The sequence below is a fragment of the Theropithecus gelada genome, chromosome 6 (assembly GCF_003255815.1).
Source record: "Theropithecus gelada isolate Dixy chromosome 6, Tgel_1.0, whole genome shotgun sequence".
In the NCBI taxonomy this organism is placed as follows: Eukaryota; Metazoa; Chordata; class Mammalia; order Primates; family Cercopithecidae; genus Theropithecus; species Theropithecus gelada.
Genome location: NC_037673.1, coordinates 173,260,191 through 173,272,479, shown reverse-complemented (window position 1 = coordinate 173,272,479; position 12,289 = coordinate 173,260,191). Strand labels below are relative to the sequence as shown.

The following is a 12,289-nucleotide window of genomic DNA, read 5'->3' as shown; positions in this document are numbered from 1 at the left end:
CAGAGGTGTTTCAGGAACCAAGGACAAAAGGCCAAATATTTTAAGAGAAGATACTCTTACTGCTTTAGTCACTGAAGAAATTATAAGGGTTATAGAAGCTGTGAGCCAGGAACTATGGAGGGAAACATATATATATATATATATAAAAACATTTATATATATATAAAAATAATATATCTTATAACGTCACAAGTGCTTAAGAGAGACACTTATAATTTTAAACATCTACATCAGAAAAGAATGGTCTCAAATCAGCAACATAAGATCTCACCTTAGAAACTAGAAAAGATCAAGAAAATGACAAATTCTTAGCTAGACTAACCAAGAAAATAATCAGGGGCCTCACGCCTATAATCCCAGTACTTTGGGAAGCAGAGGCGGACAGATCACTTTAGAGTTGAGGAGTTCAAGACCACCCTGGCCAACAGAGCGAAACCCTGTCTCTACTGAAAATACAAAAAAATTAGCCAGCGGGCACATGCACTCCTTAGACCAGGAGTGAAAGTTTATTAAAAATCCCAGCTACTCAGGAGGCTGAGGCAGGAGAATTGCTTGAACCTGGGAGGCAAAGGCTGCAGTGATTGTTACTGCACTCCAGCCTGGCAAGACCCTGTCTCAAAAGAAAAAAAAAAAAACGACACAAGGAGAAACACAAAATTCTGTGTACACTTAAAACAAGTAAAGAAACTGAATTAATAATTAAATATCTTTCCACAAAGAAAAGCCCAAGCCAGCTGATTGCCATGGCCCATGTCTATAATCCCAACCCTTTGGGAGGCTAAGGCAGGAGGATCACTTGAGGCCAGGAGTTTCAGACAAGCCTGGGCAACAGAGCAAGACCCTCTATGAAAAAAACACAAAAATTAGCTGGTCATGGTGGTATGCCCTTGCAGTCCTAGCTTTGAGTTTGAGGGAGTTTGAGCCTGCAGTGAGCTATGATTGTGCCACTGCACTCTAGCCTGGGCATAGCCTGGGCAACAGAGACCCTGTCTCTAAATAAATAGAGAATCAAAAAAAAAAAAAAAAAAAGGAAAGGAAGAAAAGCTTAGGCCCAGGTAGCTTCACTGGTGATAACTTTTTTTTTTTTTTGAGACAGAGTCTCAATTGTGCTGCCCAGGCTGGAGTGCAGGGGCATGACCTTGGCTCGCTGCAACCTTAGCCTCCTGAGTTCAAGTGATTCTTGTGCCTCAGCCACCTGAGTAGCTGGGATTACAAGTGAGTCACCACACCTAGCTAATTTTTGTATTTTTACAAAAATACACAGTTCACAAAAATTTACAGGTTTTCTCCATGTTGCCCAGGCAGGTCAGAAAATAACTTTTATCGGCTGGGCGTAGTGGCTCACCCCTATAATCCCAGCACTTTGGAAGGCCGAAGCAGATCACCTGAGGTCAGGAGTTTGAGACCAGCCTGACCAACATGGCAAAACTCCATCTCTACTAAAAATACAAAAATTAGCTGGGCGTGCTGGCAGGCGCCTGTAATCGCAGCTACCTGGAGGCTGAGGCACAAGAATCGCTTGAACCTGGGAGGCAAAGGTTACAGTGGGCCAAGATCGCACTACTACACTCCAGTCTGGGTGGCAAAGTGAGACTCTGTCTCAAAAAAAAAAAAAAAAAAAAGAAAGAAAGAAAACTTTTATCTCCAAGTTCTGCCCAGCGCGGTGGCTCACGCCTGTAATCCCAGCACTCTGGGAGGCCGAGGCGGGTGGATCACAAGGTCAGGAGATCGAGACCATCCTGGCTAACAGGCGTGGCGGCAGGCGCCTGTAGTCCCAGCTAATCGGGAGGCTGAGGCAGGAGAATGGCATGAACCCGGGAGGCGGAGCTTGCACGAGCTGAGATGGCGCCACCGCACTCCAGCCTGGGCGACAGAGCAAGACTCCGTCTCAAAAAAAAAAAAGAATCCAAGTTCTTTTAAATGATCAGGGTCCAATGAGATATTAAAATGAGATCGTAATCACTTCCTACTCCCCCTTTTTGAGCTATGACTCATCTATCAAAACTGCTTGCTATTGCCACAAGTGGGTAAGGATTAATCTAATAATGCCCTACCTGACGCTATATCCTACATCCTATAGCTTAACAATGTACAGCCAATCACTAACCAATGTTATTTCTGTAAATCAATGAGAATTCTTGATAAACGACTTTGTATGAGTCCCACTCCCTGTCCACATTTTTTGCCTTTAAAAATCAAGTAAACTCTTTAAATCATATTTTGTGTGTTAGCCTCTTCCTTGTAGATCAACACTTCTATAAAATACTGTAAAAAGAAATATTACCAACTGGGTGTGGTGGCTCACACCTGGAATCCCAACACTTTGGGAGGCCGAGGCTGGTGGATCACCTGAGGTCAGGAGTTCAAAACCAGCCTGGCCAACACGGTGAAACTCTGTCTCTACTGAAAATACAAAAAAATTAGCTGGGTATGGAAGCTCCCTCCTGTAATCACAGCTACTTAGGAGGCTGAGGCTCGAGAATCACTTGAATCTGGGACAGGGAGGCTGCAGTGAGCTGAGATCATGCCACCACACTCTAGCATGGGCGACAGAGTGGGATTCCGTCTGCACTCCAGCCTGGGTAACGGTGAGACTGTGTCTCAAACAAAAAAAAAAAAAAAAAAAATTAAGAAGATCTACAAGAGAAAATTTCTCAAATCTTGGGTTAAGATAAAGAGTTATTAGATATGACACTACAAGCACAATACATAGGATAAAAAACTGATAAATTTAATTTCATCAAAACTTAAAACTTTTGTGCTTCAAAAGGCACTGTTTAGAAAATGAAAACACAAGTCAGTCAGGGGGGAATCTTTGGAAACCATATCTATAATAAAAGACTTGTACCCAGAACACACAGACAACTCTTACAACTCAGTAGAAGACAAACAGCCCAATTACAAAATAGGCAAATGATGTCAATAGATATTTCACCAAAGATCTACAAATGGGTAGTTAGCCCATGAAAAGGTGCTCAGTATTATCAGTCTTTAGGAAACCACAATGAGATATCACTACATGCCCACTAGAATGCCTATAATCAAAAAAGACAAGTGTTGTCAAGGTTATAGAAAAAGCAAAACCCTCATACATTGAAGGCAGAAATATAAAAGGTGAAGCCATTTTGGAAAAGTTTGGCAGTTCTTCAAAATGTTAGAGTTACGATATGACCCAGCAATTCCATTCTTAGGGATATACTCAAGAAATGAAACGTATGTTCACACAAAAACTTGGGCATGAATGTTCGCAGCAGCACTATTCACAAAAACTCCAAACTGGAAACAATCCAAATGTCTAGAAATAATGACCAGATTAATAGAATGTGTTATATTCATTCAATGGAATTCTATTTAGCAATAAAAATGAAGTACTAATACACACCGTGACTTGGCTGAACTTCAAAAACATGCCGAGAGAAGCCAAACTCAAAAGACTACCCAAGACAGAAAACAGATCACTGGTTGCCTAGGGCAGGAGGTGGGAGTGGGGATTTAATATAAGTAAGCTCAAAGGAACTAATTGGGGTGATGGAAATGTTCTAAAACTGGACTGTGGTAATGGCTATACAACTGTACATTGGCTAACAATCATCGGCGATATGCTTACAATGGGCGACTTGTATGGTATATAAACTGTAACTCAATGAAGGTGCTAAGAGAAGAAAAAGGGTGAGTAGAACTTAATGTTGCAGGTGTCTACTTAGATTTCATATAAATGTGCGAGAAGTGAGGAGAACAGGGAAATGAAATGGGTCGTAACAGTGCCACTGTACACTCATATACACATAGCAGACAGTTCACTTTTTAGAGCACAGTGGTTTTCTGCTTCAAGATCCAGGGCAAAGGTCACCTTTTGTGCACCTCCAACTCTTAAAACATTCCTCAGCACTGCATCCTTTACATTACACTGGAACTGTTTTAGTGTCTGCTTCCTGGACTAGACTGCGAGCCTTTCCAGGGAAAGGGCAGTATCTTTCTCTGATACTCCAGCTCTGAAGCCCAACCAATTCTGGGTCGAGAGCAGACATCTGTGAATGTTTGTCAAATTAATGAAAGGAAAATTGGGGTAGAGCAAGGAAACTACCAAACAAGTTTGAAAGTAGGAGAGCTGGGTGTGGTGGCTCATGCCTGTGATCCCAGCACTTTGGGAGGTCAAGGAGGGCAGATCACTTGAGGTCAGGAGTTCGAGAACAGCCTGGCCAAATTGGTCAAACCCCATCTCTACTAAAAATACAAAAATCAGCTGAGCATGATGGTGGTCGCCTGTAATCCCAGCTACTCCGGGGGCTGGGGCAGCATAGAACTGCTTGAACCTGGGAGGCAGAGGTTGCGGTGGGATTGTGCCACTGCACTCCAACCTGGGTGACAGAGGGAGACTCTCTCAAAAAAAAAAAAAAGAAAAAAAAAAAAAGAAAAAGGAGAGAGGGCCCCAGAAATGGTATGTGTGTATATATTTATATATACACATATATGTAAATATACACATACATATACACATACACACACATACCATTTATGGGGCCCTGCCTTTCTTTTTCATATATATATATAAACTTAGGAGACAGGCTAGACTTGTTTTTAAATTGGAGAATTATATACCAGGGTATAGGTCTGTGTATCACCCCTAATTTAAACATATCTTCCTTAGATATGGTCCAAATTTCAATTTTATCCAGGGCAGTCAGTTGACAAATAGCATATTAAACTTTCCATGACAAGTCTGCTCAGCAAGCAAACAAATCACTGGAGAAATCTGATTTCCCTCCAGATACCTGACAGGGTTAGCAGAGAAGCCCAGATAGAGTTCTTGTACACTTGGGTTAGCATTAAGCAGCTGGCTCTGTAAAGGACGGTGAAGGGAATCACACAAGAAGGTCAGAACAGCTCTTTCCCATCCTTCTTTTTCTTTCATCCCATCTTACCCAGTCTCAGGTCAAGTGCGCAGCAAGCTGGCACACTTCGGCCCAGAAGTGACCCCTGACGTGGCTTTGCTTATACTGTTCTCAGCAACTTTGGGTCAAGTGTAGAACACAAAGAAGCTGGAGTCAAAGCGAACCCAGACCAGTTTCTCAGGCTCCTTGTCCCCACCTTAGAATAAGGAACCCAGCAAGTAGAAGCCAGAGAGCTAAAAACGGGTAAGCCACGGCTCAGTCACCAAGACCAGGAGGAACCCGGGGGTAAGAAGAAGGCCTTCCAGAGCCCTCGGAAGTGTGGGGCCTGACAGAAGGGAGGCAAGAGGCTCTACGAGGAAATCTGGAGATTGGGACGATGAGGAGTCAAGGAGTGGTGAGGGGCACTCGGCTTGAATTACGGGGATGGCAAAGACTGTGGGTCTCCGACAAGCATAGGGATGACAATCTTCGAATTTGGGAAAAACTGCGCTGTGGTGACTGATGAAGGAGGAGGGGAAAAGCTCTGGGCCTGAGCGTGAGCGGCCGTGATCACCCTCAGCGCGCTGGGGGCCCGATTCTTGGGGTGCCCGCGCCTGAATGGGGAGCACAAGTCTGGGGGTCCCGGAGCGCAGCACGCAAGGAGGCGGGCCAGGGGGTGTGACCGCAGGCGCTTCCGCAGCTCCCCGCGAGCCGCGCAGGCGGGTGAAGGGCTTCCTGCCTCCAAAGCCCCCGACTCACCTTCCTCCCTACCCACCGGCTGGGCACCGGACACGGCTTCCCACAGGCGGCGCGCCCTCTCGCGGTCAAAGCGCACCCCATCCGGCTCCTGGCCCTCTAGCTCCTCCGAGCTGTTGTAACGCCCGGCCCCTCCGCCGTCTGCGGCCTCCACTGTGGCCGACGCGGGATACGCCATCTTCCCCGCAAACCCTCGCCGGTGGAGAGCCGCTCAGGCCCCTAAGTATCGCGAGATTGGGGGAGTGGTACTTGGTCCGGCCAACAAATCTCGCGAGGTTTGGGCGCTGCCGTGCGGTACCTGGCGCTTATTTTGCTTTGCTACCTCTGGTACCCCAGAGCGTGTGGTGTGGATTCGGAAACCTGTCGCTGATTCCGCAGCAGTGACACCCCCTCCCGGAGGGGCTAGTGCGGTTTTGGCTCAGGACTCTCACCTTGCTCACGGTCAGCCCTTGATACTTTTCATTTCGTTCTCAAGGTTCCGTTATGTGGCAGTGTTTTCGCCATTTCATTTACAGGGAAACTGAGGCCCAGAACCTAGAAATGGTTAACTCAACAGTTCGCTGCTAGTAAGTAGTAGTACAGCTGAGGTTCCGTATTACTAATAATAGATTCTACTTGTTGAGTTCCAAGTGCCGGCTCCCAGCTCTGATTTTCCCTGAGACTCCGGACCTGTACACATCCAGTTGCCTCTTCCACAGTTCACTCGAATGGCTAATAGGCTTCTCCAATGTAGCTGTCAGACCCCAAATTTTATCTTCCAACCCCAGAGCTGCTCCTTCCCGTGTCTTTGGGAGCCATCATCTCTTGCCTAGGTTATTGTAGTAGCCACCTCATTGGTATTCACAGCACAGCAGTCCCAGGGATCCTCTTATGACAAGTCAGATCATGACACTTAGGTTCTCAAATCCTCCAACAGCTTCCCATCTCACTGTTAGTAAAAGCCAAAGTCCTTACTTTGACCAACAAGGCCCTGTACAATCTGACTTCACTTAACCTCCCTGATCCTGATGTGTCACTCAGTCTCCAACTCCTTAATTCCTGTCCCGGTTACACAGGCCTCCTGGGGTGCATTTCTCCCATATATCTTCATGGCTCAGTCTCCCACTTCCTTCTCTGGCTACTGTATCTAAAATACCTTCTCTGGCTATCTCACCTAAAATGTTACTTTTCCACACATACTTCATGTCCTCCTTTCCTGCTTTATTTCATATATATTTCACTTTTTATCTTGTTTATTGTGTGTCTACCTACTAGAAGGCAAGCCCCAGGAAGGCAGGGATTTTTGTCCATTTTCTTTTCTTTTTCTTTTTTTTTTTGAGATGGAGTTTTGCTCTGTCGCCACGTTGGAGTGCAGTGATGCGATCTCGGCTCACTGCAACTTCTGCCTCCCGGGTTCAAGCAATTCTCCTGCTTCAGCCTCCCGAGTAGCTGGGATTACAGGCACATGCCACTGCATCCAGCTAATTTTTGTATTTTTGGTAAAGACAGGGTTTCACTATGTTAGCTAGGCTGATCTCGAACTCCTGACCTCGTAATCGTCCCACCTCAGCCTCCCGAAGTGCTGGGATTACAGGCACATGTCACCGCACCCAGCCTTTTGTCTCTTTTCATTGTACCTGAATCTCCAGCACTTTGAAATAGAACCTGGACCCTCCTAGGTACATACAAAATATTTGTTTAATGAATGAAGTTTTTAATATTACTAGCTTATTTCAACCTTATTTGTTCAAATATGGAGAATTTACTATGAGCTAGATGATATTTTGAGCATGGAAATATAGTAGTGAACAAGACAGGGAAGCTCTAGTATTTTTTATTGTAGTAGAGGAGAGTACAATAAAAAAGTTAACAGTAGGCCGGGCGCGGTGGCTCACGCCTGTAATGCCAGCACTTTGGGAGGCCAAGGCAGGCGGATCATGAGGTCAGGAGATCGAGACCATCCTGGCTAACACGGTGAAACCTTATCCCTACTAAAAATACAAAAAAATTAGCCAGGCGTGGTGGCAGGCACCTGTAATCCCAGCTACTCGGGAGGCTGAGGGAGGAAAATGGCATGAACCCGCGAGGCGGAGCTTGCAGTGAGCCGAGATCGCACCACTGCACTCCATCCTGGGCGACAGAGTGAGACTCTGTCTCAAAAAAAAAAAAAAAAAAAAAAAAAGGTTAACAGTAATAAGTGCTAAGGAGAAGATAAAACAGGATTGCATCTCAGGTGAATGATGTGTTAGGAACATTAGTCAGGGTGGTGTCAGGGGAAGCCTCTGGGAAAATGACATTTGAGCTAAGACCTGATTAATGAGAAGGGGTAGCCATGCAAAAAGCTGGGCAAGAGTGTTCTAGCAGAGAGAACAGCAGGTGCAAAGGCCCTGAGGCAGGAGAGAGCTTGATGTGTTGGAGGAACAGGAAAAAGGAAAGCATGGCTGGAGCCCAGTGAACAAGGGCGAAAGTAGTATCAGACGAGGCCAAAGAGAGACAGATATGAATTATTTTTGCTTGAGATCATATAGCTCATTGGTGTAATTTAGTCATTTATACTACAAGTATTTCCTTATTCATTCTACAAATACTGAGCACCAGCTCTATATCAGGCCTCAGGTCTCAGAGCTTCCAATTTTCCAATACAGTACGTGACTGATGTTTGGCCAATGCTTTACAACTTTTTTGTTTTGTTTTGTTTTATAGATGGAGTCTCTGTTGCCCAGGCTGGAGTGCAGTGGCACGATCACAGTTCACTGCAACCTCCACCTCCTGGGTTCAAGCGATTCTCCTGCCTCAGCCTCCTGAATAGCTGGGATTACAGGCATCCATCACCATACCCGGCTATTTTTTGTATTTTTAGTAGAGACGGGGTTTCACCTTGTTGGCCAGGCTGGTTGTGAACTCCTGGCCTCAGGTGATCCGCCTGCGTCGACCTCCTGAAGTGCTGGGAATACAGGCATGAGCTACCACACCCAGCCTGCAATTTTTTTTTTTTTTTTTTGAGACAGGGTTTCACTAGTGCAGTGGTATGATCATAGCTCACTGTAACCTTGAACTCCCACACTCAAGTGTTCCTCAGCCTCCTGAGTAGCAAGGACTACAGGTGGACACCACCTTGCCCAGAATTAAAAATTTTTTTTTTTTTTTTGTAGAGACAGGGGTTTCCCTATATTGCCCAGGCTGGTCTCAAACTCCTGAGCTCAAGTGATCCTCCTGCCTCAGCCTCCCAAAGTGCTGGGATTCCTGGTGTTAACCACACACTTAGCCCAGGGCAGTGCTTTACAGTTTGCAAAGCGCCTACATTATAGCATTTAATTCTCAGCGTGGTTTCTGTTAGGGATTTCTTCATAAGTGATGATAAAGAAACAGACTAGGAAAGGTAAAGGTTTTGTCAAGATCACACAGCTAGTTAGGTACAGAGCCCATGCTCGAACACTAGTCCTTAGATTGCAAATCTATGTCCTTTTGCCAACACCAGATGACCAGCCTAAAAGCCAGTGACTGCACATTACTTATTCTCTTTTTATTTATTTATTTGCTTTTAGAGACAGGGTTTCACTATGTTAGCCAGGGTGGTCACAAACTACTCATTTATCTTAAAGCAGCGTTCTGGTTACTCATACGTGCATAGCATAAGTTATTCAGGGATAATCCAAGGGATAGAGGGGATTTTTGTTGAAGTGGCAGAACCCACAAGGATATTTTTGAATACTATGTAACAAATCCTGGGAGTGGAGTATATAAGTTGCTTTGCATATTATTGGAAAACAACCCCTCCACCCCCACCACTCCCAATCCAATTACATGCTCAAAATAATGTCCATTTATTCTCCAATGAGTGCTGTCAGGGTTCATCCCCTGTGCCATAGAGGCAGAGTCCTGAGCTACCCTGCTGAGGGTCTGAACAGCCCTCATTGTCACCAGTTTTCTATTTTGCCTTTGTGTGAGTGCTTCTAAGAACGGCCCAGGCCTGGACTCCTTGCTGGGACCTGGCAGTGCAGGTGATGCCTTATATTTGTTGGGCTGGCTTTTTATTTCCTCCTTGTGGAAAATGAGAACTATTTTCCAACACATCCTACTGTGTATTGTTGCCATGGGAGATGAACAATCCCAGGGAAATGGCTTTGCTAAGGGACAGGAACTGGCTACAGTTCAGCATACATTTCAGTTGCTTAAATACTGACTCTGTGTGTGCATGTGCAAACTAAACTATAGGGCTTAAGATATAGTTCTTGCTCTCAAAGAGATTAAACTATAGTTTTTCTTTCTTTTCTTTTCTTTTTTTTTTTTTTTTTATTTTATTTTATTTTTTTTTTTGAGACGGAGTCTCACGCTGTCGCCCAGGTTGGAGTGCAGTGGCGCGATCTCCGCTCACTGCAAGCTCCGCCTCCTGGATTCACGCCATTCTCCTGCCTCAGCCTCCTGAGTAGCTGGGACTACAGACGCCCGCCACCGCGCCCGGCTAGTTTTTTGTATTTTTAGTAGAGACGGGGTTTCACTGTGGTCTCGATCTCCTGACCTTGTGATCCGCCCGCCTCGGCCTCCCAAAGTGCTGGGATTACAGGCGTGAGCCACCGCGCCCGGCCTCTTTTTTTTTTTTTTTGAGATAGAGTCTCACTCTTGTCACCCAGGCTGGAGTGCAATGGTGCGATCTTGGCTCACTGCAACCTCCACTTCCCAGGATAAAAAATTCTCCTGCCTCAGCCTCCCAAGTAGTTAGGACTACAGGCATGCACCACCACGCCAAGCTAATTTTTGTTTGTTTATTAGAGACGGGGTTTTACCGTGTTGGCCAGGCTGATCTCGAACTCCTGATCTCATGTGATCTGCCCACCTTGGCCTCCTAAAGTGCTGGGATTACCGGTGTGAGCCACCACGCCCGGCCTCAAACTCTAGTTTTTCTAACTCTAGTATGTCTAATCTAGTGATAGACATAAAAGTATCTACTGAGTATGTAATATCAGAGAGTATGTTTTAACTGCTATAACAGAGATAGAGATTGGGCTGGGCACGGTGGCTCATACCTGTAATCCCAGCACTTTGGAAGGCTGAGGTGGGAGGACTGCTTGACCCCAGGAGTTCAAGACCATGATGGGCAATGTGGCAAGACCCTATCTCTACAAAATTAAAAAAATTAGCTGGGTATGGTGGTGTGTGCCTTTGGTCCCAGCTACTCAGGAGGCTGAGGTAAGAGGATCGCTTGAGACTGCAGTGAGCTGTTGTACCACTACACTACTGCCTGGGTGACACAGCAAGATTCTGTCTCCGAAAAAAAAAAATAGGCCAGTGCGGTGGCTCATGCCTGTAATCATAGCACTTTGGGAGGCCAAGTCGGTGGATCACCTGAGGACAGGAGTTCAAATGGTGAAACCCGATCTCTACTAAAAAATAAAAAAATTAGCTAGGCATGGTGGCAGGAGCCTGTAATCCCAGCTACCCTGGAGGCTGAGGCAGGAGAATTGCTTGAACCCAGGAGACGGAGGTTGCAGTGAACCGTGATCGCGCCACTGTACTCCAGCCTGGGCAAGAAGAGCAAGACTCCATCTCAAAAAAATAAAAAAAGAGAGAGAGATGACAGTCAAGGCTAGTTGGCTAGTGTGGATGGGGTGGGACAATGAATTCACCATGTGGGGATCAGAATGGTATCTGGGTTACCTCCTAATAGTCTTTTTATTTCTCATCTCTAAGAATATATCTCAAACTATTAGAGGTGGCCACAGATTAGCTTTTACTAACAGGATGTAAAGAAGTGTTGTTTGAATCAGAACCTGAGATTGGTCCAGAACAGAAGGGGTGCTCTTGAGGAGAACGGCGGAAATACCACGCCCAGCAGGGACCCAGGGGCACATCTTTGCTGCAATCCTAGTCCACTTCTCAGGCTGGGTAATTTTATTTTATTTATTTTATTTTTTTGAGACAGAGTTTCACACTTGTCACCCAGGGTGGAGTGCAATGGCACCATCTCAGCTCACTGCAACCTCCGCCTGCTGGGTTCAAGTGATTCTCCTGCCTCAGCCTCCTGAGTAGCTAGAATTACAGGCACCTGCCACCACGCCTGGCTATTTTTTGTATTTTCAGTAGAGACGGGGTTTCCATGTTGGCCAGGGTGGTCTTGAACTCCTGACCTCAAGTGATCCACCTGCCTCAGCCTCCCAAAGTGCTGGGATTACAGGCATGAGCCACCACGCCCGGCCTGCTGGATAATTTTCTTTTTTGAGACAGAGCCTCGCTCTGTTGCCAGGCTGGAGTGCAGTGGCGTGAGTGCAGTGGTGAGATCTTGGTTCACTGCAACCTCAGCTGAATGCGACCTCTGCCTCCCAGGTTGAAGCGATTCTCCTGCCTCAGCCTCCTGAGTAGGTGGGACTACAGGTGCGCGCCACCACACCTGGCCAATTTTTTTGTATTTTTAGTAGAGGGGGGTTTAGTAGAGGGGGGTTTCACCACGTTGGCCAGGATAGTCTCGATCTTTTGACCTCGTGATCCGCCCGCCTTGGCCTCCCAAAAGTGTTGGGGTTACAGGCGTGAACCACCGTGCCCAGTCTTTCTTACCTGTAGTAATTGAATGGCTTCCTGTTGCTTACTGGATAAAGTTAAAATGTCACGTGGTATAAGAGGCCCAGTATATTGTACTTCCTTTTCCGCCCACTTCCGATACTCTCTCAAGCACCAAGCCCCGCTGGATG

General features: G+C 46.0%; 1 protein-coding gene across 10 annotated transcripts in view; it reads right to left on the bottom strand.

Annotated features, from left to right (window-relative positions):
• ZNF346 (zinc finger protein 346) overlaps positions 1-5,863 on the bottom strand; it is a 66,280-nt gene extending 60,417 nt beyond the window's left edge. For 5 of the 10 annotated variants that reach the window (XM_025387571.1, XM_025387580.1, XM_025387581.1 and 2 more), the window contains exon 1: positions 5,631-5,863. In XM_025387571.1, the coding sequence (XP_025243356.1) occupies positions 5,631-5,805 (175 nt within the window). In that variant the 5' untranslated portion in view covers positions 5,806-5,863. Of the gene's footprint in view, positions 1-4,358; positions 4,379-5,311; positions 5,382-5,630 lie in introns of all 10 variants that reach the window. The other 5 variants (XM_025387578.1, XM_025387576.1, XM_025387572.1 and 2 more) reach the window with 4 other exon arrangements.
• Positions 5,864-12,289: the final 6,426 nt, after the last annotated feature.